The sequence below is a fragment of the Microtus oregoni genome, unplaced genomic scaffold (assembly GCF_018167655.1).
Source record: "Microtus oregoni isolate MIOR12 unplaced genomic scaffold, Mior012 000053F_ref0000044, whole genome shotgun sequence".
NCBI classification, from domain to species: Eukaryota; Metazoa; Chordata; class Mammalia; order Rodentia; family Cricetidae; genus Microtus; species Microtus oregoni.
In genome coordinates this window covers 10536834-10563807 of record NW_024543829.1, presented here as the reverse complement: position 1 = coordinate 10563807, position 26974 = coordinate 10536834, and the positions used below count along the sequence as shown (strand labels likewise).

Genomic DNA, 26974 nt, shown 5'->3' with positions numbered 1-26974 from the left:
TTAAAACGATGCCCAAGCCAAGCCAAGGTAGCAGCATTGTGGGGGAGGGAGGGGAGAATAAATCCTTACAGAGAAAAGGTAGAACAAGAAAGGGGTTTTACAGAGAGAGGAGGAGGAGCCTGTTGCACACACCACCATCCCCAGGGAGTGGCTCCTGAGCAAGCCAGCTGTGTGCTGAGCTCTCTGCTCCACTCACAGTCTCTTCAGAGGCTGGAAAAGCTGTGGAGGACACGGGGAAACAACAGGAAGGGCTCTGCCAGGCGCTGAGGTGCAATGGAGGGGAGGTCTGGAGTGTCTGTTTTGGTGTCTGGGTCTCACGATGCGGCTTGGGTTAGCCTTGGACTTGGGAGCCTCTTGTCTCAGAGTCCTGGGGACTGGGTTTGTTTCCTCTTGCAGGTTACAACCCATAAATGAAGGAAGCTAAGGCAGGAACTGGAATGGGGCCACAGAGGGCTCTTAACCAGCTTAAGGTGTGCAAGAAAATACCCCACTGGGGCTGAAGAGGGCTCAGTGGTTAGCAGTACTGGCTGATTTTTCAAAGGACTCAGATCAATTGCCAGCACCTAGATGGTGGCTCACAACCTGTACTCCAGTTCCAGGGAAACCAGTGCTCCCTCCTGGCCTCTGTAGGCACCAGTCATATATGTGACACACTGACGTAAATGCATGCAAAACACTTATATGCATAAAATAAAATTTAAAAGTAAAACAGAGTTTGGACTAGTCTCAGACATGGATGCAACCCAAAACTTCGACCCACACCCCAGAACCAGCCCGAGCACCCAGCAACAGGAAGGCAGAGGCCAGAGCACATAAGCTAAAGATTGTGTGTGTGTGTGCATGGGCGCACACTGGGGGTCACCCAGCTGCTGGCCTTCTAGTGACATGAACTAATACATTTCCTGATCCACGCAGCTTTCAATTTGGACTTTGGTTCCTGTGGCTGAACATACTTTGTTCTGTGAACAGTCTCCACAGGCCACAGACCGAGGCTGTGTCTGAAGGAACACTTGAGGCAGTTACGTTCGTTGTGTGTCTACACCAGGGCTTGAAATGCTTGGCTTTGAAAACAGCTAACTGCAATCCATTCCCGAATCCCGAAACATGATACACTGAATGGGTGGCAACCAAGGACTTATAACTACGTTTATTGGTGCAATAAATTTATTATTTATTACTGAACAAATAATGCAGAACACACAATGCAAAGAAACCAGCACGGGGCGGGAAGCAGGGACCTCAGATGCAGCGCATTACATGTTCCAGACATCCAGATCTATGGGAAGCTACTTCTAAAGCGCTTTGTTCTGGACACGCTCTGAACCTGACTGCTACTGGCCTCCAGGCAGACACCTGCTCTCCCTCCTTGCATCCCACCAAACAGGATCAAGTCGGAGTAAGCCTCTGTAGGCTGATTCTGACATCAGGGGCTGGGAAGCAGTACCTTCAGCTAGGACACAGCCACGTGAGAGAAAGTGTCTATACCTGGTGTCTAAAAGCAGAGGAGAAAACACCAGCAAGCCAGAGGCTGGCGGACGGGCCCACTTTCCAGAGTCAACTAGTGGCGTCTGCTACAGAAAGCAAAACCATCAGGTCTTTACTGTGGGTTTCAGATTTTACTTAATGAAAAATTATTAAGCCTCCATAATAACATAAAACATGACTTGTATATTACAGAACCGCAGGCAAAGGACTTCCAAACACTCTAAGAGGCCACCGTGTAGTTGGGGTCCAGATCCCTATCACACCGTGCACCTACACACAGACGGGAACCATGACTCCAGCATGACATCGTTCAGGGTTCTTGAGGCAGACAGACTCCTCCACCTCGGCTGTCAGACACTCGCTGACCTAGACGGCGTTCTCTGGGACCAAGGGTTAGTTGTAATGAACCGTGCACGCAGCAGGCTGACAGGACGGACGTTATGGTGACAGTGGAGGACAGGATTCTTTCTCTAGTGCCCACTTACTATAAAGGGTTTCCTGATGGTTTCTGAGCAGGACATCTCAAAAATAAAGTGGGAGGAGTCTGGGGACTGAGTAGTGAACTCTACAGGCTGATTTTTACAGATGCTGCCATCAGTCTAGAATGAATCAGAATCGTCCCACAGCAACCAAATGTTAGATCAAATCATCCATGTTAAAGACTGTTGGCCGTGTGAGTAGTTTGAAAGCAGTCTTTAAAACTCTAATTTGCCATTTAGGTTGTGAGAAAAAAAATCATAATTTAAGTTGAAAGTTTCACTTTCGGCTCTGACAAAATCCATGGACAAAACAGAATCAAAGGAAAAACCAATCTACTTTCCGGGGGTCACTGCTCCTCCCTCAGGGTGGGGTCCCCGCTGTGACAAGCCTGGGGCAGATAGTCCCTAAACCCAGGCTGTGGCAGTCCGAGGTAGCACTAGGATACAGGGTAACCCACCACAGGGCGAGTTCAAAGGAACACTTCATTCTCCTAAAGAGTCACGGTAAATAAAAATCCAAACGAAAACCAGCCCTCACTGCTGCGCTGAGAATACTAAGAACTGAAGACCAACGCTGACAGGCCTTGCCTTATCTCGGAGCCCTCAGTGCACCAGCTCAGGCTGGTTGTCCACGAAGGGCAGGACCCCGCTCACATAGTAGGCGATGCCCAGGGACAGCAAAGCGATGACCAGGATCAAGAGCAGAACCCTCCAGAAGCCCAGGTCCTCCACGAACTCCTGCCACGTGGTCCGGAAGCTGGACAGGACCCCTTCGCCCTGCTGCAGGTTGGGGTTGAGTAGAGAGTGACTTTCCATGGCACTGCGGGAGGAAGAGGAAGGGGCATGAAAACACACTTTACCCGTAAAGCATGGAGCAAGACAAGCTACAGTACCGAGAAGGCTAGCCCTCTGGTACTGTACTGGAGAACTTCCTGCAGAGATACACTGGCCCAGCAATGTGCTGCCCACAAATTTCTAAGAATCCGTGTATCGGTCTTAGACCACAAACTGATAAACTTCAATGACTGGATCCCTGGTTCACTCCAGCAGGCAAGTTAAAACTCCTAGTCAGGATGTCCCAAAGGGTGTCGGGGAGTGGAATGCACTGCACTTTGAGAAGTCAAAACAAAGACCCTGAGTTTGGCCTTGAAGTTTCACCCGCCTGAGCTGAAAGATTACTGAAGTGGACCCGGGAAATGAGTATGATCAAGATACATTGCAAGCATGTATGAAACTGTCAAAAAAAAAAACAACATTTTGAAAGATCCCCAAGCAGAGACACTAAAATAGGTCAAATGCCTGTCTCCATCAAGACATTAACCCAAGCTCTTGTTCTAGAAGCACCCACATGGCAGCTCACAGCCGCTGGAACTCCAGCTTCAAGGGATTTTCTGGCCTCAGCTGGCACTGCACACGTGATGTACACACATACATGCAACAAAACATTCATGCACATAAAACACCTTTTTAAAGGAAGAAAACTGAGTTTAGAATAATATCCAGAGAAGAGGAGCTAACTTGATTTTTAGGTCCTCCCACACAAGTCACCCTATGTCTCCCAGAGCCTGTGGAGAACAGCACGGTAAATCCATCGACTTGGAGGTGGTCACAGTTACACGACAAGGCCACTGCCTGGTTCATCCCTTTGTATTTTCCCTCCACTCTATTTAGTGACAGGATTCATGCTAAAAGTTTCTTCTTTTTATGTAGCCCTGGAGGATCTGGAAGTCAGTGATCCTCCTGCCTCTGTCTCTAGGGCTGAGATTAAAGTCATGGCCCCACTGCCTGGCTAAAATTCATCTTTTCATTATGCGACTCAGTGGCTCTGAGACTTTCACAGGTGTGGACCATCTCTGTGGTCTAATTCCCAGCATGTCACCGCTGCTGGGCTCAGACTGAGACTTTCACAGGCGTGGACCATCTCCGTGGTCTAATTCCCAGCATGTCACCGCTGCTGGGCTCGGGCTGAGACGTTCACAGGCGTGGACCATCTCTGTGGTCTAATTCCCAGCATGTCACCACTGCTGGGCTCGGGCTGAGACTTTCACAGGCGTGGACCATCTCCGTGGTCTAATTCCCAGCATGTCACCACTGCTGGGCTCAGTGGCTCTGAGACGTTCACAGGTGTGGACCATCTCCGTGGTCTAATTCCCAGCATGTCACCGCTGCTGGGCTCGGGCTGAGACGTTCACAGGTGTGGACCATCTCTACTGTCTAATTCCCAGCATGTCACCACTGCTAGGCTCAGGCTGCACCCATTAGTCACCCTCATTGTTCTCCCTGACCCTCGTAACCACTAACCCACTTCCCCCTTAATTTCCCTATCTGGGACACTGTACACCAACAAAATAAAGAGGCTGTGACCTTTCATGTCTGGCTTCTCCCACAGAGCGTTTTCCGGTATCCATCCTGACCCTAGCATCTGCCAATACGTTACTCACTTTTACAGCAGAGTAACAAACAGGTAACGTTTATGCTTCCTTTAGCTGATGAGCAATCGGTGTGTGCCGAGAAGTGGAACTGTTGGGTCACATGGTAACTGTGTAAGTGTTAACAAGCGGTCAGACTGGTTTCCAAAGTGGTCCACTCTTCTCTGCTGTCTCCAGAGGGGTCTACTTTCCCCACAGCCTCCACAGTATTACTGACAGCCCACTGCAGCTGTCCGCAGAGTTAAGTACTATGCCAAAAAAACCTGTGCTTTTGATTTGCATTTTATAAAGTCGTTTTTAAATGGAATTAATCTCAGCTCTGGTGGCACCGGGGTGGAGCAGGAAGGAGAACCGTGCTGACACTCGGGAGCTTCGGGTGCACACGAGCACTGTGTGAGATCATGAGGACTGGGCTCAGATCCCTGCACCCACCAACAGGCCAGGCACCCCACATGTGCCTGTAACCCTAGCTCCGAGGGAGGGGAGAAGGGGAGAAAACATGAGCCCTGGGTTCAGGGGAGGCCCTGATGGACACCTGGAACCTCTCCTGCCTCTCCACTAGTGCAGACATGCAGAGCAGCAGACACAAATGCACGCACACTCAGAGAGACACACATGTAAATCTTTAAAAGAAGCTTAAAGTAACCTATTATTTTACAGGAAGTTGAAATTACGTCTCCCATTGTTTTGCAGAGGCAGAGTTAACCACTGCTAAAAGTGCCCTTGGCCTGTGGGCTCTCCTCCCTGCAGAGTGAGGAGAAGGGCCACTAGTGTTTGACTTCCTGCTCCCTCTTGTCGGTTTCTGGAAAGCTCGGGGCTTCACCAGTTCAGTGAGGACCCTGCAGCTCCTTCAGGGCAACAGAAAGCACTTAAGTAACTAACAGAGCAGAGCTAAGCGAGAGTGTGGAACCCGGCAGCCAGCACAGGAAGAAGGAAGGTTGGCCTGGCTACGAAGGCGTCAGAGGTGGGCCGTGAAGTGCTGGCCCTCGTGGCCCAATGGTGTATGGGACCCACAACTGGAGGCCTGGGTGACCGGACACCAGTTCTCTGCTGTTCCCTCTGGAAGCTTGGAGGGGGCAGCATGTATGCTGGGAGGGGATGGCGTGTACTACACCATCAAGCCGACAGCACTGATCTCACTTGCAAAAAGCCGAAACACCACGGTGGCCCACCAGACTCCACAGAACTCCACGGTCAGCCCACCTGCAGCCCTTCAGACTGACCTCACCTTGCTCCCACCACACATGACCAGATGAAAAGCGGTCAGATTTGGGGATCTCACCGGCCACCACATCTGAGCTCTGGTTATAGAGAAAAGCCCAAATTTCATCACTTCCAAATCATGCGAAAGTTACTCTTTTCATCTGAGTTATGGGCGCTGTGGACAGGTGTGCGTCTGGCACCGGATCGCCAGTGTTCGCCGTCTTCCTCCCTGCTCACCCCCCAGAGCTTCGCCACCGTCCTGTGAGATGACCATCTGCTCCTCGGATGCTACCCCGCCAGTCTGTCTACCTCTCTTTAATAAATCCCACTCTTGTGACCCACACTTCAAATTTGGAAGCCCCTTCCCTCTAACCCTGCTTTTACCTGTCTCTTCTCCAACACGGGCACTGTGCCGAAGCTAACGGAACACTGTGGCCATGGATACTTTGGTCAAGTTTTGCAACTGTAATCTAAAGCCACAGCACATAGATGAAGTGACAGGCAGCCGCTCAGGGAAACAGCTCTGCGCCCGAGCACAGAGGGGCCCAGGGCTGCTGGTCAGCTGCACCCTCCGTACCTCTCGCTCTCTGCGGTCTGCATAGTCTCCAGCTTCGAGTGTGCGCCTCGGTTAAATCCTTTCACCTCCTGTTCTTCCAAAGACTCCAGCAACCGGATGACATCTTTATTCACGCCCCGGCGCTTGGCCAGAACTAAAGGGGTAGCACCTTGATGGTTGCTGGAAAAGGCCACAAGGAGAAAGTCAGTGCAGTGGCCACGCCACACGCTAGCCCCCACTGGCCGCTATCAGCGAGGAAAGCGCGGGCCAATGATTCAGAAATCAACCCCAGAGCAGACCTGAGCAAGCCAGAAACTGATCAGTGAACTACTGGATTTGTCCTTATAGGAAAGGAACATTTAGAAAAAATAAAGAACAAATGTCAATAAATAAAAGAGAAAAGAGAATACCCTAAGGATGAATTGGAAAGTCTAGTCAGTCTTTGTACACATTGTGAGTATATGCATGTGCACACACATACCTCTAGACTCAGTCTTTGTATACATTATGCATATATATTCATGTATACTTGCACACATACATGCTTATATACATAGATATAAAATGTTTAAGAAGAACAGAACAGACCTCAAATCACACTGGCTCCTGTCCCATTCTGCCTGTTGTCATAGAAATATTTGGGGGCATGCTGATCCAGGTGGCCATGGCCGCAGCACACCAGGGCAGCAAAAAGCTGCAGCTAGAAGTTCAAGCTCAGCTGAGATGAGCTGTCCTTTCCCACACAAGAGAGCAGGCTTACTGGGTCAAACAAAACCGAAGCTGCACGGTGTCATCAAACTGCAGCCTGAGGAGGATGCAGGCCCCAGGGCTCCGATGAGGCCAGCTCTGCAGAGGAACTAGGTCCAATTTCAGTCCCATCCTTTTACAACCTGGGTGACCTCTTGACCCACCTATTCCATGTGTAAAAAGAACAAGGGAAGGGCTGGAGCAGGGGCAGAAGTGCTCAACATAGAAATAATTGGATGAAAAAAAATTTAAAAATAATAAATAGAAAATGAAGATGAGACTAGAGCAGAACTTACTGTGAGTTTATAACAAGCTGATGAGCAGCCTTCTCCTGCTTCTGTTGACTTACACTTTACAGTTACTTAACAGAAACCAGCTATTATTTCTTAGACACACACGCACGCGCACGCACACACACGCACACACACGCACACACGCTCCAGGGCTGGCCTGGTATCCCCACACTCCCCTATAAAGGCTTAAGTCTTCGATGCCTTTCTGAACTCATCGTTACAACGGACCAGCGGGTGATGAGACCCCAGCTCAAAGAAGAAATGACCCGGCTTCAGAGGCGCAAAGAACTCACCAAATATCAATTTTGAGGCCATTGGAGACTAAGAACTGGATGGTGTCCACGTGGCCACACAGGTGGAGGGCGGTGTTGCCCTGATAATCCGTGGCCAGTGGGTCAGCACCAAATTTATGTAGCAGCTGGCAGATGTCCACGTTCCCTCGGGCCGCGGCGAGGTGCAGGCCTGTTCTGCCCCTGCTGTCTCGGATGTTGGGGTCAAAGCCACTTTCCAAAAGCCGCTTAGAATAGGTGAAGTCCCCATCGATGCAGGCTTGAAGCAAGGGCACGTTAGTCTGTGAAGAATCGTTGACAAAAACGTAGGACATGGTCGGATGTGGCGGGTGGACACTCCTGCAGTGAGGGATGAGAAAGGTGACATTGCTGAGGTCAGACAGCCGGTCAGAGACGTGACTGCGCTTCCTGGCCTCTTCCTCACCACACAACAACAACCACAAAATCACCAATTACGTTTTATCGCCCACTAAAAGATTTTTATTTTTTTCACATCTGCCAGATCAAAATGGTGTTAAATTACTGTAAAGTTCTCTTTTACTTTTTAATCTCAAAAAGGTGTTGAAATATTTTTGAAGCTAAAAGAGAGCTCAGATTTAAGTTCATTGTTGGAGACACTGTGAGCTGTCCACTCTGAAGCAGCCGTCCGCACAGCACAGCACAGCACTGTGGGGCCTTGTCCAGCAGTGGTGCCTGCTCTTCACACATGTGCCGTGTAACTTCTACAGGAGACACGACACGACACGGTGACACCTTTAACCCAGAGCACGCCAGATCTCAGGCAAAACTTAAGACTCTATTTTTAAAAGTTAAAGGGATAAGCAGACAGATTTCAAAAACATCATTAAGCCAAAAGATTTTTACAGAACGAACCATCTTCTGCTTTACCGTCACCTCAGTACTTGACTTCATCACACTCCGGGTATCTAAGAACAGCGATGAGGAAGACAGGCCAAAGCAGCAGCTGTTCCCAGTCCCACCCAAATCCCCACTCCACGTGGTCCTGCAACCCAAATCTCCTGGAGATCAGGCACGCGACACCAAGTCCCATTGGTGCTCCAGAGACACCACGCCTGAGAAGGCCTAAACTGAGTCCGGCACTGCCCTGCCTCAGCCAAGGTGTGCCTCAACTACAGGTGTGCCTCAACCACAGGTGTGTCTTGGCCGCATGACACTCGGCTTCAAGCTCCGGCCCCACTTTTTGAACTTCTGAAGAGAAAACAGGCAGACAGGGCATTTACAGAGCAGGCTCTTTCTAGAAAACATTTATTTATCTATCATGTGTGCATATCTGTGCACAATGCATGTGTGCACGCCATGGTGCGTGTGTAAAGGTCAGAGAGCAACTTGTGGGAGTTGGTGCTCTCCTTCTACCACGTGAGTCCCAGGCCCCACACTCAGGTCACCAAGCTTGGCTGTGCACACCCTGTCCTTCTGAAGCATCTCGCCAGCCCCTAGAGAGTAGGCCTGTTCACACAGTTTCTCAGGTGAAGTCTTTCTGGAACACGAATGGTACAGCTTTAACTCCCTCTCCCACGGGCACGGAGTCTGTCTGGGTTCTCAGCTCTCCAGCCTGGGATGCCTGACTCCAGAGCTCTGTGGCTGACCCTGGCTCTGAGGCAGGCATCAGCCCATACATCCTGAGGATTTATTCTGAGCAGATATCAACATGGGGTGTTTACTGAATGCTACATGACCGTAGCAACATCAAGGTAAGCTTTACTACCCGACTTCCCATGAGAGTCCCTACAGGGACGGCAGTCTTCCTGGGCTTTCAGACAGATGACCTGGACAGGAGTGTAGAGGGTCAGACAGGAAAGACTAGAGGCAAGCAATCTGTCAATGGACAGGAAATGATGGGATCTTGACCTAGAGCAGTGACAGAAGAGGGGACCTTCCGGAGAGGGACACAGAACAACACCAAGGTTGAGCAATTGGTAAGGACAGCTCTGGACAGAGGTCAAGATGAAGAACACTGGTGTAGCACAGCATGAGGACCAGAGTCTCGTGATGCATGTAGCTCAGGCTGGCCTCGACCTCAAACCCTCCCTGCCTCAGCCTCCCCTAACGGCTTGAAGTAATAAATTATTTATTTATTTTGGTTTTTCTGTGTAGCCCTGGCTATCCTGGAACTCACTCTGTAGACCAGGCTGGCTTCAAATCCAGAGGTACACTTGTCTCTGCCTCCTAAGTGCTGGGATCAAAGGTGTGCGCTACCACCACCCTGATGAAATAATAAATTCTTAAAACTTGATCCCAAGGGCTGGAGAGTTAGCTCAACATTTAAGAGCACTGGCTGCTCTTCCAGAGGACCTGGGTTCAATTCCCAGCACCCCTACAGCAGCTCACAGGAGCCTGTAATTCCAGTACTGGAGGATCCGACACCCTCACACAGACACATTTGCAGGCAAAACACCAAAGCACCTAAAATAAAAATAAATAAATCACTTTTTAAAAAAAAGCACTTGTTGATCTTAAATAAGACCAAGGTCAGTTCTGGCACCCACGTGGTGGTTCACAGCATCCAGAACTCCAGCTGCAGGGAACCCAGTGCCCTCTTCTGACCTCTGTGGGCATCAGACACGTACGTGGTACACAAACAAACATGGGAGTAGAACAGTCACACACTTAAAATACGTCTAGAAAAGTATTTTAAAAACTTAAAAAGGCATAGTTTCCACATAGTGCTTGTCTTCTCACTCAGATGAAAGACGTTAATGTTAATTCTATCTTAAGAATTCATTTAATAAAACAGTTAACAGTTCTGTGGGCGCATTCTCTAGTTTCCCTCTGTACTAGTCACAGAAACAAACAAAGCCTAACACAAACTGTCTGGGTAACAAGAGAGCATATTCCAAGTGTTTTCCAAAAGACAAGGCATGTTGGCTACACCCTGTAAGAAATGATCCTTAAAACCTATCTACTTAGTGTTTTGACTCAGGCCTTCAGGCATGCAGACTGGGAATCTTCTGGAGTAGCCCAGGGCTGGGTAAGGATGTGGCCCTTCTTGTACGCTGAGGTGGGAAGGGAAGTTGGTCGTTTCTGTCCTGGAGGAACTGCTTGACTTCAGCCCCAGTTAAGACTCCATAGGCAGACAGTGTCTTCCCCTTGGTCAGGGAGGGGACTTGCCCTAGTGCAGGCCGCAGTTCAGTGAGGGTTCACACGCTATGAAGGAGTCTGCCCCAGAACACACCTCAGGTGAGAGTAAGATAGTTCCTTGGTGGCCCCCAGAGCTGTGTCGAATTCCTAATAAGGTTTGGCAAAGAAATCAGCAATGCACCCAGAACGATCAACAATGACAACAAGCTTCCCTTACAGCCACGGTGCAGCGTGAGAAAGAACGCAGAGTTCTGGACACACAAGCAGGTCAAGAGGCCGTGCACATTTCACAGATCGCCTGAGGCGAAGCAGCAATGTGCCAGGCCCCCAGAGTACTGAGAAGGGAGAATGACAGGTGTGACGTGGAGCTGCGACCACTGAAAAGAAAGCACAGGCGTAAAGAGTCATGGGGGTTAGAGACAGGAGCCAACAGGGTTCTGGAAGTCGCGCTCAGCCTCTGGAACTCAGAAAGCATCTTCTCCACAACATATGTGAGGCTAACCTTTAACTCTGGCTCATTCACTGTTCCAGGGCCACAGAATTTGGATCCAGACCCTGGATGGTGACCCTGAAGACACCCTGAGACACCCTGATGACACCCCGAAGACACGCTAGTACACGGGGCCCTCTGCTGCTCCTAGCTTTCTGGGCTCCTTAGGAATTTGGAGAAACGTCCTGTCTGCTCCACTTCACTCGATTCTCTTGCACAACTGCTCTGAGCACTCTTCATCGCTCGTCCTGAGAGGCGAAGCGGGCTGTCACCCGTGGTCTCTCTAACATGGACTCAGCCTGAGTTCTCAGGATGAAAGGTGAGAGGGGATGTTCTAAAGTGAATTCATATCACAGGACAATGACAAACCACACAGTTACATCCCAGACATCCTACTGTCCCCTCTGGTCTACAGGAAAAGCCGGGTCAGCCTTTCTGGCATACCAGTGCTGGTAACCAAGTACACCGTCCAAATTGCAGATCGGAGCTAAGTGAGTTTAATGTTACATGAACACATTAGCCTGAATTATAGGCGAACAACTACCCCCAACAACTTCAATTCAGACATCAACCACTAGAAATGTAGACCTTCCCCTAAACTGAATAAAAACCAGAACTCAAGTTAACTATTGCCCCAGGGGTTGGGACTTTATAATTAAATTTATTTGGAGACACCTATAGACCCCTGTAAGATAACACAGGAGCCCCCGTGTCTCCTTCGCTGTTTCCCTGACAGCAGCACCTCACAAACCCGCAGCAGGACATCTCACTCAGGATGCAGGACATTACAGTTAGCACTGACACAGCCCACAGTGTTCACAACCCTAGGGGCTGGCATGCTGCTCTTGCTTTGTCTCTAAGACTTACTTATTTTTATTAAGTGTATAAATGTTTTTGCCTGAGTGCACACGCGTGTGCGTGTATGCACACATACATGTTTGAGCATTCCCTACATGCATGGTGCCCACAGAGGCCAGAAGAGGGTGGTAGAGATGGTTGTGAGCTGTCACACGAGGGTTGGGAATGAAATCCCGGTTCTCTGTGGGAGCAGCAATGCTCCTAGCCCTAGGCCCAGCCCACCCCTACTTCCTTCCATCTTCTCAGCCTGAGAAGCCACTGTGTGCCTTCCACTTCTGGAACCACTGGAGAGTACGACGTAAGCGACACCACAGCACCACACGTGGGCCTTTGCCTGGCTCCTTTTTCCTCGGCACAAGTCTCTTTCATATAAAGCCGTGCATGCGGCTGCCCTTTTCCTCTGAGTGCTGTGCCTTGTGATGGACAGACTGCTGTTCACGATGAGCGTCCTACTGAAGGACACTCGGTTTGCGACAGGAGTTTGTACTCAGCGGAGCTTTTCAGGAATGGTATCGCCTTATTTGTATTTGCCACGGAGCACCATTGCGTGCATGAGGGAAGCAGAGGATAGCTTCTGTTTTTCCCTTCCACCAGGATCTAAGGCGGTTGTCAGGCTGGGCAGCAGCCCCTTCCTTCACTTTCAGAGCCACCCACACGCTGGAGCTGCGGGAAGAATTGGTTAAAGGTTGTGTGAAACCGCTTCTTTTCTCTTCTGCTAGAAGCTGCCTTGGCCATCACGGAACGTGCCTGGCGCTACGCTGCCTGGGAGTAAAGCCAGCTGGGCTCCTTAGCCGTATGGCTCGGCCCTCGGTCCCCATGACCACCAGGCTGAGCACAGGGCCCTCCATGATGAGCACAGGGCCCTCCAAACTGAGGCAAAGCACACTGGTCTCTTGGTAACAGTGGCCTCCAGCAATGAGGTGACTTCTAGTGGGGGCGGGGGCGGGGAATGTCAGGGTGGGGAAGAACTGGCTCTGCAGAGTCAAACTCGGTGGCCTGAAAACAGGAGCAGCTGTGGTGGAGGCATCGAGCCCCAGGGAGCACCCCACCCTTCACGGAGAGCCCTGGTTTATAGGGCTGGTCCAGGGATGGGCACAGTCACAGGACTACGGGGTCAAGTCTGGGGTGGGCTGGGGCGCAGCCTCACAGTTATAACTCTTGCCTGTGTGGTGCTGACCGCCTCTCACTCTGGGGTGAAGCAGTCAGTTAGCCGTCCCCATGCCAACCAGCTCTGACCTGAACCCTGAACCCAAACAACAACCCAGTCGGAGTCCTGGGTGGAAGCTGGAGAGGCACTCGCTTGATGGAAAGTTCCACCCACTACGCTTGTCCATTTATATCCCAAACTCTGGACCCGCAGCCTCGGATCAATGTGGAGAAGGTCTGGGATCAAATTCTCCGTGGTCAGGCAGCAAAGGAAGATGCTCTGTTTTAGTACGGACTGTGCTGATGACCTTAGATCTGTTTCCATACCCAATGCCAACAACAATACTGTATCGATTTGTTTCTCACTTTCAAAGTCACTGGGAAAGGCGTGACTAAGTGTTACATTCCCGGTTCAAAATGACATCATACCTACGAGGCAACTGCAAGGGGGATTAAAGCTAAGACACTGGAGCAAAATGTAAACAAAGACTGGAGGCCAGGAAGGCCCACGCTGTCTACCAGAAAATGGATCGCACCTGGATTTTCTAAGTCCTACTGGTTACTGTCATCTCTGTAAAGGAATCCAGGGGCTTCCAGATAGAATATAACCTTAACGAGCCACACAGCAAGAGTTTGATGAAGCCTTCAGATCCTGACACTGTGTGCAATGAATGATGGGAATCTTTGTCAACCTTTATCTTTAAGAGGTGGGGCCAAGTTAGGGTATGGTTTTCTGGGACCCAGGTGAGCCTCTCTGTGGTTCCCCAGCAGCACAGCTGACCTTGACTTCACGTTCCGTTCTGGTTTGGTGAGTTTGCCCCTTATAATAAATAAAAATATAATTGTTTTATCTGTTAGTTAGCCTGGTTATTTCACGAAACAAGGTAATTCAACAAATGACTGCCCATAACCCTGCATCTACAGCTCCACAGATCTCCAGTGAGCAGCGACTGTTCCTAACCCAAGTCCACACAGATCCACAGTTCTCCCAGTGAGCAGTGACTGTTCCTAACCCAAGTCCACACAGATCCACAGTTCTCCCAGTGAGCAGTGACTGTTCCTAACCCAAGTCCACGCAGATCCACAGATCTCCAGTGAGCAGCGACTGTTCCTAACCCAAGTCCACACAGATCCACAGTTCTCCCAGTGAGCAGTGACTGTTCCTAACCCAAGTCCACACAGATCCACAGTTCTCCCAGTGAGCAGTGACTGTTCCTAACCCAAGTCCACGCAGATCCACAGATCTCCAGTGAGCAGCGACTGTTCCTAACCCAAGTCCACACAGATCCACAGTTCTCCCAGTGAGCAGTGACTGTTCCTAACCCAAGTCCACGCAGATCCACAGATCCCCAGTGAGCAGCGACTGTTCCTAACCCAAGTACACACAGATCCACAGTTCTCCCAGTGAGCAGTGACTGTTCCTAACCCAAGTCCACGCAGATCCACAGATCTCCAGTGAGCAGCGACTGTTCCTAACCCAAGTCCACGCAGATCCACAGTTCTCCAGTGAGCAGCGACTGTTCCTAACCCAAGTCCACGCAGATCCACAGTTCTCCAGTGAGCAGCGACTGTTCCTAACCCAAGTCCACGCAGATCCACAGATCTCAGGCAAGGGAACATGTAGGGGACTCTGTGATCTCCTCAGGATCTTCTTCCTAACAGTGATTTTAACCATTTCCAAGGCCCAGCGGTGTTAGTGGGTCCATCACTGCCCTGCTGGGGCAGAGTGGAGCTTCAGACCTAGGCTACAGTATTTCTAACTGCCCATGCAACTCTGCACATTCAGTCAAGAAATTCAGAGCAAACCATCCACGCAAAACTCATGCTTAGGGAATGGGGATCCCTGGGGGGAGCGCTGACCCCGACTCGAACCCCAGTATGTTCTGTGGAAGGAACAACAAACTTTGCAACTTGCTCGTGGTGGTCATACAACTTCAGACCACATTTCTAGTGGGCAAGAAATGGGTGCCATTTGTCTGAATATCCTGGCAGAGGCTCGGGGCCAGCTCAGTGCCCAGGTGAAGCTGGCTGTGCCTGTGAACGTGGCTCCTCTCTTTACGGCTCAGCCGAAATAGCGACAGCAAGCTTGGTGTCACTGTGAAAGCTTCAAGTCTGTTGTGTGGGTCATCTTAAACCAAGTTTGATTTAAAAGCTTATTTTTTTTTATTTTTAGGAGTCTTATTTTAGAAGTGCCTGGGGATTAAATTTCTATTGATCAACCCTATTGATGGTTAAAATGTGAACTTGTAAGCTTTGAGTTATCTTTCCCAAATAAAGCTAATTATGCAACTATTCATTTGTGGTTCATTTTTTTCCTTTAAAAACAGACTTTTTAAAAAAAAATATGTATGCATTTGGTGCCCTTGAAGGTCAGAGGAGGTTGTCAGATACCCTGGATCTGGAATTACAGGAGACCGTGAGTCTCCTGAGCCAGTTCTGAGAACCAAACTCAGGTCCTCTGCAAGAGCAGCCACCTGTGGGCGCTCAGAGGAGGGACAGCTGACCATAATCTGCAGGTTCTGGTATAAGCACACTAGGGAAGAAACTGGTCAGTCCTCTGAGCACAGCCCAGGGCACGGGAAGGAAGACATTAGCGTTGTCTTCTGACGTTAAAAACGGACACTCAAAATAAGCAATGTTTAGATGAACACGGATCTACAGGCAAGACATATTTTTACTCTGCATCCAAATGTGTAGAGAATGCAGTCTGTGGCGTTTCTAACATTTTAGTCCTATTTCCGCCTTCTGAGACACGGCCTCATGTGGCCCAGGTTGGCCTCGAATGTGGCTGTGTAGCTGGTGTGTGCCATCAGACCCAGTCTGTGAAGACTAAGGAGCAAAGCCAGGGCTTTCCGCAGTCGAGGCGAGAACTCTACCAGCTGCACCGCATCTTAGCCTAAAATTCAAAATTCTGTAACTTCCTCAATGCCATCCTATCAATTAGTTCACAATTAGAACTTAATTAACACAGCAAAGGGAAAGATTAACTAGAAATGTATAAATTACTGAATGATATTTTTAAAGATTTATTTATTGTGTATAGTGTTCTACCTGGATGCATCCGTGCACACGAGAAGAGGGCACCAGATCCCACTATGGATGGTTGTGAGCCACCACATGGTTGCTGAGAACTGAACTCAGGACCTCTGGAAGAACAGGCAGTGCTGTTAACCGCTGAGCCATCTCTCCAGCCCTGAATGATATTCTTCAAAGGGCTGTGTCTCACCAGTGACACACAAATTGTAACATCTGACGTGCACTAAACTATCGTGCAGCAGGCACTGCTTTGGAAACAACACATGTGCTCTGCAGAGAGACCCTGCGTGTCAAAAACGGGCATGACTTCTCTGTCTGATGAAACATCAGGTCACTGTGTCTCACTCAGGAACTGGCAATCCTCCCATCAGAGGGTCTGAGCCTGGCCTCCACAGTCCAAAGCCTCCCTCCCCCAAGAACAATGGAGGCCTGCAGTGTCCCTTGCCCAACAGGAAGCGCCGGGCACAAGTGTTCCGAAGCAACCTTGTTGTCACTGAATACAAAGTGAGTTTTTGTGGAAAAACAGCTAAAAAACCTTTGGAAATATCCTCTACTTTACAGGAAGTGTCTGAATTCCTGGACTTGCTGTTCCCAAGTTTTTCTTACTGTCTGGGATAACAGACAACTGAACCCTTACCCAACTTTTTTTCGCTTCCAACAAGAAACCAAAAACGCTAACCAGGGATGTCTGATGTGATCTGGCAATATTTATAGTATTTATTGCTTTAATGACTAGAGTTTACTCACAACTCAACTTTTAGAAAAGATTTAAATAAGTTCTAAATAATTTTCATAAAAGTAATCACTGCTAGTTTGGACCGTTTAATACCTCTGTTTTCTAGAATCGTTACTACGTAATCAATTATGTGGTGTTTGAAATTCTCACAGCAAGGACTCCTTTCAGGTCATGATCTACACTTACACTGCCCTGGGATGTCAGGCTGCAGACAACAGCTGATTTAATAGCCTTGCGTATACGGCCCAACAGCGCCACCTTGTGGGCCATCTAGTCCTCCGTTCAGTTTAGTTTTGCAGTCTTGCCTTAGACACCAGGCTTGTCTCAGACCCCAGATCCTCCTGCCTCTGCCTCCTGAGTCCCGGGGCTGTGGTATGCCACCCACCTCATCTTCAAGTTCACCTTTATATCTGGCACCAGCGTAAAGCAAGGGAAGAGCCTTTGGGTTTGTCTGTCCATCTCAGTAACTCATAATTCTTACTGTGAATGTGAAAATCCAGAGGTGGAACACGCATGGGTGCTGGAGGTCCCCTCCTTCATGCAAACTCTCCATCCTAATGTCCTGGGGGCAGGGGGCATCTTCCTTCCACAGCCTTGGGGACTTTTCTACTCCATCAGGAGACCCCCCAGACCCTAAACCCAGCCACTCTTGGGAACTCCACTGGAGCCACACACTGCCCCGGAGGCCTCTGTTGGTCGGTCGCACACACTTAGAGCAGCAGAGGCTGAGGAGCCAGCTCCGCCCACTAGCCATTTGAAATGGTATATCGCTCACTAATCGACCCCCATGTTGGGCAGGACCTCCACACAGGTGGTGAGGATGGTTTACAGCTGGAGCCCGAGATGAGCGGGTACCAGAGAGTGAAGGCAGGAAGGAGTGTAGCAAGCTGGATTTAAGAAAGGAAAACAGGTTTTTTTTTCCTATATCTCCAAGATCAGGTTATGGGAATAAAAACAAGAGTACAGGACTGTCTACATGCTGTCATATAGACTCTACTCAGTGGGGAGGAAAGTGGGGAATGCCAAGACCCTGAGGCAGAACAGGACCAGGAGTTTCCAGAGTTTCTCCGGCAGGATAATCATCTCAAGTGGAAGAGCAACAGCCACGGCAATTTCGTTCTGACTGAGAGCCGGCCTACAAGGTCTCTTCTAGTAGGGTGGCAAACAGTCTCCCAGAGAGCTCTGGGAACCTTTCAGAGATGGGAGCAGAGGCTGCAGGCCCCTACTCGCATGATACACACGAGGAGGGGTAATGTTGAGGTGTGCATGTGTGTACCGAGGCCAGAGGCACTGGATCCCTGAAACTGAGCCATCATCCCAGCCTCCCTCTGTCCTAGGAGCCATCTTTATAGACCGGCCACTGTGGCAGTACAGGGGAGAAAGGCTCACTGGTTGTGGGTCTCACGGTTCAACAGCTACACAGAGCCACTGTCGTCCAGGAAGCATCCTCTGGTGCTGAAAAACGGCCTCCAGTGAAGACACGGACACCAGTTAGAGCTACTTTACACACCTCAGCCTTCTTCCAGTTCTTATCCACAATCTCCTAAAGCCAGTATTTAGTCATGTGCACTATGACTAACACTAAAAAGGCTGGTGATAACATGGTAAACGTCCTCACTTTTAAAATGCTCTGTATGACCTGTCACCAGGGCGTGACACTAAAACACTCAACAGTTCTTTATTTAAAGTCTGAACAACTGCTGCTTTGAACTTTTGTTCTGGCACTCAAGAGAACCACATTGTTCGGAAAAGATCACTGTGACACGAAAATTGTTCTTCAAAAGGCTTTCAAAAGACAATGACCTCATAGGCTTCAAATGTTATAATACATTTCTTATTTTTAAATACATGGAACAAATTACAACTCTAAATGCACAAGTTTTTGGATTTTGGAAAATGATCTGAAATCAGAATGTTTTGTATCAGAGGAGACAGAGATTAAAGCCTGCTTTCAGGTCATGGCAGCCAGTAAAAGCCCCTCCCGGCAGCGCTCACAGATCCCCATGCCACCGTTCTTCTGTTTAGCGTTTAATTCTTGTTTACCAGGTGACTTCAGGTGTGTGACATCCCCATTCCCATCTTCGATGCCCTTCCTAGACTTAACTCTCACCACCCAGACTCTAACCCACAAGGGCCTAACCCAGCACTCCTATTCCCCACTTTACAGATGGTTCTTTTACATCCTTCAGTCTCTGCTCTAATCCCCCTGAACACCCCCAAATAAGACACCTGCCAGCAAAACTGTGCTAAATCTCTTCAACCAGCTTCAAGGCCAGCATCTGAGGGTCAGCATGGTCCTCCCACCAGCCAGACTCAGTGAGGGCCTCTGAGGGTCAGCACAGTCCTCCCCCACACTTATCCGCACCTTCTATTGTTTTACCCGGTCACTGGTCCCTTTGTTTTCAGCACCAGGTGATGGGACATTGTATGGATGTATCAGTCAGCTAATCCGTTCATTTACTGAAGATCATACGCTTGATTCCACATTTGCCCACGTTTGAACAATAGCGTTGTAAATCCCTATGTCCAGGTTTTTGTGTGGACATGTTTTGGAGTCCTACCAAAGAATACAACTTCTGGCCTGTGTGGCAGAAATACGCAGTTCTGTAAGAACTGTCACACTCTTGCAGTGTGGGTTGTTAATGTTTTACTTTCCCATCAGTAATGAATGCAACCCTGGGAATTTATACTTTCTTTCGTGGTTCAGGGTCTTGCACGGCAGTCAAACATGCAATCATTAAACTATGTTCCTAGCCTGTCGTCTTTTAAGGCAATGTTCTGCCACATAGCTCAAGTCAACCTCGACCTTACTATGCAGTGGAAGCTGGCCATGACCTCCTGGTGCTCCTGTCTCTGCCTTGGCTCCCATCATGGTGGGCTTACAACCAAGCACCATGTTAGCAGGCTGCTGGTAAACGCTCCTGCCAACTTCCCATGCTATCCACGCTCCAATTCTTCTCCTCCCTTCGGTACCACTGCTCTTCTAGTTACCTACGTGATAACTTAGGTGACAGACTCTAGGCGGTTCCTGGTGAATCCCAGAGCATCAGAGTGTTGAGGGCTGTGCAGCACAGGTACCACAGCCAGGCACACATGTCTAAACTTTAAACAGACATGTGTGGGCACAGCTGTTGCACACGCAGCGTGGCTTGAGCACACTGCACAGTACTGCGGGCGTCTGTCGTGTGGGCACAGCTGTTATACAGGCAGCGTGGCTGTAGCACACTGCACAGTACTGCGGGCATCTGTCGTGTGGGCACAGCTGTTGCACATGCAGCGTAGCTAGAGCACACTGCACAGTACTGCGGGCGTCTGTCCCCACTCCCCACGTTGTTCAGGTCTACAGGGTGCATGTGTCTGGATGCTCAGCCTTTCAGCTGCCTCTGCGATAACACTCCTTCATTTCTCGTAGGACAAGCATCCCAGCCTTGTCCCTAACACCCTTCTGGCATCTGCCCTTTTGGCATCAACTCCATCCCCCTGGCTTGTCAGATCAGTGGATGTCACAGCTGATCACTTTCTCCCTGGCCCCTGCACTTACCCTCTGCCCCTCAAATATTCCAAAGCGTCTCCTCCCGGTGCCTTTACTGTTCTTAATCACATCAATCACCGAACGTAAAAGGCTCCATGGCTCCATTCTCATTTCCTTGGTCTAGATGCCACAGCCTCCTGACGCTAACCTGTCATGGTTTGGGCATTAAGTGTTCCCACCCAAGGCTCAAGGCCTGGGTTGCCAGCTGATAGGCTATTTGGGGAGAGTGTGAGACTTTCCACATGTGGGTCCAGCTGGGGAAGTGAGTCTCTGCAAGCGTGTTACTCTCTCAAGGCTGTCTGTCCCCACGAGACGAGCAACCTTGCCACCTGCTCCCACCTCTGTGATGTTCTGTCTCACAAAGGCTCTAGAAGCCACAGAGCAAAGACGACAGACTAAAATCTCTAAGCTGGAAATAAAAGATATCTTTCTTTTCAACTTATTTAAATATCAGAAATTTTGTCATATTGAATAAAAATTGGTCAACAAAACTGTAACTACCAAACTTCTGTGAGATGGAAAATTCCAGAAGGAATTCATAAGTTCTAAAGCACACACCATTCCAAACAGTGTGACAAAATCTTACGTAGCCATCTCTGACCCAGCCTAGGCATGACTCACCCCTCTGTTCAGCAGGTCCTGTTGACAGACACCTGGACTAGCGTAGATCGATTGCCTCGGTATCGGTATCGCAATGCCTGTGACCTGTGTTGCAATGGCCATAGCCTCCACCCTGCTTCGTTTCGTCATGCAGGCATTTTACCACAAGGAGATGGAGAACACATGTAGACTTTTAAACAGGCAGAGCCATATGCATGCATTTTTTAAAAAGATGTATGTACTTATGTATATGAGTATGTTCTGTCTACATGCATATCTGCATACGAGAAGAGGGCACTGGGTCCCTTATAGATGGCTGTGAGCTGCATGTGGTTGCTGGGAACTGAACTCAGGACCTCTGGAAGAACAGCCAGTGCTCTTAGCCACTGAGCCATCTCTCCAGCCCATGCATGTAACGATTATTGCAGCATAATGCTATTAATTGTCCTATTTTATTACTGTTAGTAATCTCCTACTGTGCCTACTTTGTTAATTTCTTTTTTCTTTAAATATTTATTTATTTATTATGTATACACTATTCTGTCTGTGTGTATGCCTGCAGGCCAGCAGAGGGCACCAGACCCCATTACAGATGGTTGTGAGCCACCATGTGGTTGCTGGGAATTGAACTCAGGACCTTTGGAAGAGCAGGCAATGCTCTTAACCTCTGAGCCATCTCTCCAGCCCCCTGTTAATTTCATCATATGATGTATATAAAGGAAAACAGCACACTGTAGGTAGGACTCAGCATTATTGAAGGCTTCAGGCACCCATGGAGGAGGGGGTCTTGGATCAATGAATGCCTACGGTAGCTCCTACCTGGCCTCTCTGACTTTGCCTTTGCTGACAGTCAGGCCTGCACACATTGAGTTGGGCCCTCTCACCCTTCTGCTCTGAGCATCTCCGTCTCCATGAGTGAAGCTAGCCTTCTCCAGCATCCACTTGGCTTCAGGCTTCGTCCCTTTCTCCCTTCCTCTGCGCAGACCTAGTGGGCCCCTTGTTAGTCTGCTAACAGACTGATGTTCTCCGGGTACTTTCCCTTTGACAGCTGCATGCCCTCAATTCCACTTCAGCATTCTCTCGGCACTGACTCTTTCTGTAAAACGGTAACGCTCCTTTCCAAGCACTTCCTACGCACCCAAGGCTTTATTTTCTTCTTAATAATTGTTACCACCTAACTGAATATATTTCCATTTTTAAACAAATTATTTTGTTTAAAATAATCCCCATATTTCCCCATTAATAAATATACCCATATTTAATAAATCATCATTCCCATATTCCCATATACCCATAATAAAATATCCCCATTTTTCTCTGAGACAATGCTGGCTCCATTAGATCAATGACTTGGGTTACTCTCATGTCCCTGGTTCTTAGAATTGCCCCATCACAGAAGACAGGCTGTATGTGTGCTGCGTGACCCTTGACAACACACTCTCAAATCCTGGGTATGGCTAAGGAGCTGGGACTCCTAGACAGCTAGCATTGGCGGTCAACTTAACACAAGAAAGAGGCCCCTGGGAAGAGGGTCTCAGTGAGGAAGTGTCTAGATTAGGTTGGCCTTTAGACATCCCTGTGAGGCCAGTTGGGTCGACCGCCCTGTGGTCAGCACCATTGCAGGAGCTGAGCCTGTGACCGGAAGGGAGGTGAAGTCTAGCGTGCATCCGGTCACTGTTCTCTGCTCTGGACCGCGGCTGTCACAGACTAGCTGCTTCAAGTCCCTGCCACCCTCACGATTCCTTTCTCCTTACGTTGCTTTGTCGGGGTATTTTATCCCATCCACAGTTAAGGAACGAAGACTGTACAAGCCCCACTCTCTGAGACTGGGAAGGAGCCATCTCCAGGCTCACACGGAAAACCTTTGACCTTGCTCCACAGAATGTGCCCTGAATCCTTCCCGCCTCCTCACACGGCAGCTCCTCTCCCATGTCTCCCCAGTGTCCTGGAAAACATGAGCTTACTGTGGGAGGGGAAAAAGTCCTTCGGTTTGGCATAATACTGCATGTGCCAGGTAAACGCACTAGAACTTCTGTGGAGACACAACTACAGCTATCCTGTGTAAACAAACAGACCCGTTTCCCTTCAGACCACACTACACTGGAGCAGGACCCGGGATGTTTAACTCTATTATCACGACAAGGCTTACAGGACAAACCTGTTTCCTCACCAAACTCCCTTTAAACGAAAAGGACAGGCTCCTCCGCACTGCCACGCACAGTTAGTCTTAAAGAAATCATTTCAGGCTACAAATTGTATGAACAAACAAAATCTTAAGGAGCACTAGGTTTGGAAGGTAATGAGGAAGTGGACGTGAGGTGGGGTCTTGGGAGACTCGGATCCCGTGCCAACTGTCTGGACTTGGAAAAGTTGATTTAGACTCCGTGCTTCAGTCTCCTTATCCGCAAATTAGAAATGTTACTTGTTAGGGTTGTGGCAAAGATGTTAAAAAAGGGACATCACAGGGCACTATACCTGACTACACAGCCAACTGTTACTATAACAAAAACCGTCACAGCACTGACCCGGTCTTAGGAAGTGCCTAGGTCTCGATGCTACCTTCTGCAGAACTGAGCAGTGTTACTCCCTTCAATGGTGCATGCTTATCACTACACTCTGCAGCCAATTCCAAATTCTGTGGAACACTGTAAGGAATAAATAAATCTCTTCCCCACGGCAGTTGTTGGGAAATCTGGAGCGAAACGATCTGCTTTCTTAACGACGCGTGTCAAATGTCAAAGCTCAAGATCACCTGAGGCCCAGGCGGCAAGGGTGCAAACCCTGTCTTACCCTGGGTACCCTGGGCAGTGACAGCGTGGGCAGCTCACACGCGCCTGCACTCGCCCAGACTGCGGACTCCTTTGTGACCTGCTAAGGATTTCCTTTTCCTAATTGTGCTCTGCACCGAGGGGGCTCGCTGGGACGTCGCTGTCCGGCTGGGGTGGGGCATGGGCTGCCGGGGACTCCCGAAGAACCGCGGGCACACTCGGCGCCACCCCTCAGGCCTGGCCCGGGCCCTCCCGCCAGCATCGCCCGCGGGGAAGCCGATCGGACCCGCGCCCGGCTCCAGCGGCCGTCGGGGCCCGGAGGGCAGGTGTCACCGGCTCCCGCCCAGCGGCTGCCCATGGCCCTGGCCCTGGTACCTGCGCCCGAGGCAGCGGCGACAGCAGCAGCGGCGACAGCAGCAGCAGCTCCTCCTCTCCAGCGGCGGCGGGCGGAGCGCGGATAGACACAGAGGTGGAGCCCCGCGCGGGGCAGAGCGGCCTCGCGCCACATGCCGGCGCGCCCCCTGCAGGCGGGAGGCTCTCGCGGCCCCTCGACCACCCCTGGATCAGGCTGCTGCAGAGAGGATTTTTCCCCCCAGTTTGAGCTCTTTCACCTAAATGCACACCCACTCTCCACTAAGTAGAAATTTCGAAGACAAAACCAAATGTATTAAGTGCCACGCGCATTAGCTGATTCGTTTCTGACTGCGGAGGAGAGGTTTAAAATCCAAACCCACACATTAGCCAATAAGGACTGACTAACGGTCCTGCTCTAAGATAGGACCCTGATGGGTTGTTTATTTTTCAGATTGAATGCTTACACTTGACTTACTGTGACCTGTGTGCAGCCAAACCTGAAAAGTGGTGACACACCGTTTACTGGAACATTTCTTTCACACAAGGTTCCTTTCTTCAGTGTATCTGCTCCAGTCTTACAGCCGAGGTGACGTCGAGACGCTCACGGTTTCTCCTCTGGATTCCAGCACCGTCCATTCCACCAGAGGACCCTGTAAGGTGGCATCAGCACCAAGATTCAGTCTAAGTTTTTTCCTGGCAATGCCAAATAAATGTTTAGGATTATGGCCTGGCTTGAGGAAATCTCCCATCTCCTTCACTGAAGGACTATGGAGAGAGCTCAGATGGTAGAGGACTTGAATTGCGAACTTGAGGACCTTAGGTCAATGCTTAGAACCCACACAAACTGCCAAGCATGGTGGTCACATGCCATAATCCCAGTTCTGGGGAGTGGGAGACAGTTCGATCCCAGTGGTCCCCTGGATGGCTAACCTGGCCTATTTACAGTGCCCCAGGCCTCAGTGACAGATCCTGCCTCAAAAACAAGATGGTTGGCTCTTGAGGCTGACGTCTCAAGAGCACTTGACCTCCACGTGCAAAGTGTGCATACATGTACACACAGACAAGTAAGTATTTGTGTGCACACATGCACACACGTGCACACACACACACACAAACACACACAAACATGATTCTAAGATACCAGGGAGGCCAAGTTCAGCAGTTTCCAGAGCTACAAATCATCTTAGCATATTTAACTTACACTTGTACAGTGACTAATCATAAATATTCTTTAAATTGGTGACACATTCATCAATTTGTCAGTGACTGAGTTCATAATATCTTTATGTATGCCCGCACACTGCATCAAATCATTGGGTAATTTAAATGGTAGTTATATTCATATAATTTATTCTTCCCTAGTGGGCTCATCCAACAACCTGAGAGTTTATTGATTGCTTATATCCTAACTTAACTTTTCTTCTTCATGAATTATGGCTTCTGTTCAATAGGAGGAATTTAGGGATGGTGAAAACAGGTTTATTTTTTTTATTCCTCTGATGAATTAAGGCACTGCAAGTTGCATGTGTTTTATGACCCCTCTGCATCACCGTGTCTTGGTACTCAGTGGACGCTGAATGTCTCCATAGGTGTGTTTTTCACCCCAGCAATATCTTGATACTTGCTGGAAGTGAGCATAAAGCATAAGACTACATTCTACTAAATGCAAACAAAAGAGTCTCCTACCATTTTCTTGCCCAGTCAAGTCCCAGAATGTCTGGACCCACTCGGGACTGATTCCCCAGGGAGGATTGCTGAAGAAGTCAGAGGAGCATGGAGCAATCTTAATTAATGGGAGCTGAACACATGGTTATGTGAACACACTTCCAGAATCCCTTCAGGGGCTTAGAGGGGGGTCTGTGTAAGAGAGGACTGTACCTCAGTGTCCCACTGTCATGGTAACAAACCACCACAAATCTAACTGTTGAATTAGTCATTTTACAGGTCAGTAGGTCATGCTTAGATAATCTATAGTGGCACCCCCACTTTACCCCCACCCCACCCTATCCCCCACCTCACCCCACCCCACCCTATCCCCCCCACTTTACCCCCACTCCACCTTATCCCCCCACTTTACCCCCATCCCACCCTATCCCCCACCTCACCCCACCCCACCCTATCCCCCCCACTTTACCCCCACCCCACCCTATCCCCCCCACTTTACCCCATCCCACCCTATCCCCCCACCTCACCCCACCCCACCCTATCCCCCCACTTTATCCCCCCCACTTTACCCCATCCCACCCTATCCCCCCACCTCACCCCACCCCACCCTATCCCCCCACTTTATCCCCCCCACTTTACCCCATCCCACCCTATCCCCCCACCTCACCCCATCCCACCCTATCCCCCCACCTCACCCCACCCCACCCTATACCCCCCACTTTACCCCCACCCCACCCCACCCTATTCCACCTCACCCCACCCCACCCCATCCCCCACCCCACCCCACCTCACCTTATCCCACTTTACCCCCACCCCACCCTATCCCCCCACCTCACCCCACCCCACCCTATCCCCCCACCTCACCCCACCCCACCCTATCCCCCCACTTTACCCCCACCCCACCTTATCCCCCCACTTTACCCCCATCCCACCCTATCCCCTCACCCCACCCCACCCTATCCCCCCACCTCACCCCACCCCACCCTATCCCCCCCACTTTACCCCCACCCCACCTTATCCCCCCCACTTTACCCCCATCCCACCCTATTCCCTCACCCCACCCCACCCTATCCCCCCACCTCACCCCACCCCACCCTATCCCCCCACCTCACCCCACCCCACCCTGTCCCCCCACCTCACCCCACCCCATCCCCCACCTCACCCCACCCCATCCCCCACCTCACCCCACCCTACCCTATCCCCCTACC

The 26974-nt window shown here is 49.9% G+C and overlaps 1 protein-coding gene across 1 annotated transcript; it reads right to left on the bottom strand.

Annotated features, from left to right (window-relative positions):
* Positions 1-1134: 1134 nt before the first annotated feature.
* On the bottom strand, positions 1135-24183 carry Ankrd46 (ankyrin repeat domain 46). Its single transcript, XM_041637770.1, has 4 exons — positions 24123-24183; positions 7486-7821; positions 6174-6332; positions 1135-2784 (listed from the first exon to the last, which is right to left on the bottom strand). Exons 2-4 carry the CDS (start codon positions 7794-7796, stop codon positions 2568-2570), a joined length of 687 nt encoding a protein of 228 aa, XP_041493704.1. The 5' UTR covers positions 7797-7821; positions 24123-24183; the 3' UTR covers positions 1135-2567.
* Between the last annotated feature and the right edge of the window lie 2791 nt (positions 24184-26974).

Coding starts and splice junctions, on each gene's coding strand:
- Ankrd46 (XM_041637770.1), bottom strand. CDS start 7,796: ATGTCCTACGTTTTTGTCAACGATTCTTCACAGACTAACGTGCCCTTG. Junction 6,333..7,485: donor GGCCTCAAAATTGATATTTG/GTGAGTTCTTTG, acceptor GGCCTTTTCCAG/CAACCATCAAGGTGCTACCC. Junction 2,785..6,173: donor CAGACCGCAGAGAGCGAGAG/GTACGGAGGGTG, acceptor TTCCTCCCGCAG/TGCCATGGAAAGTCACTCTC.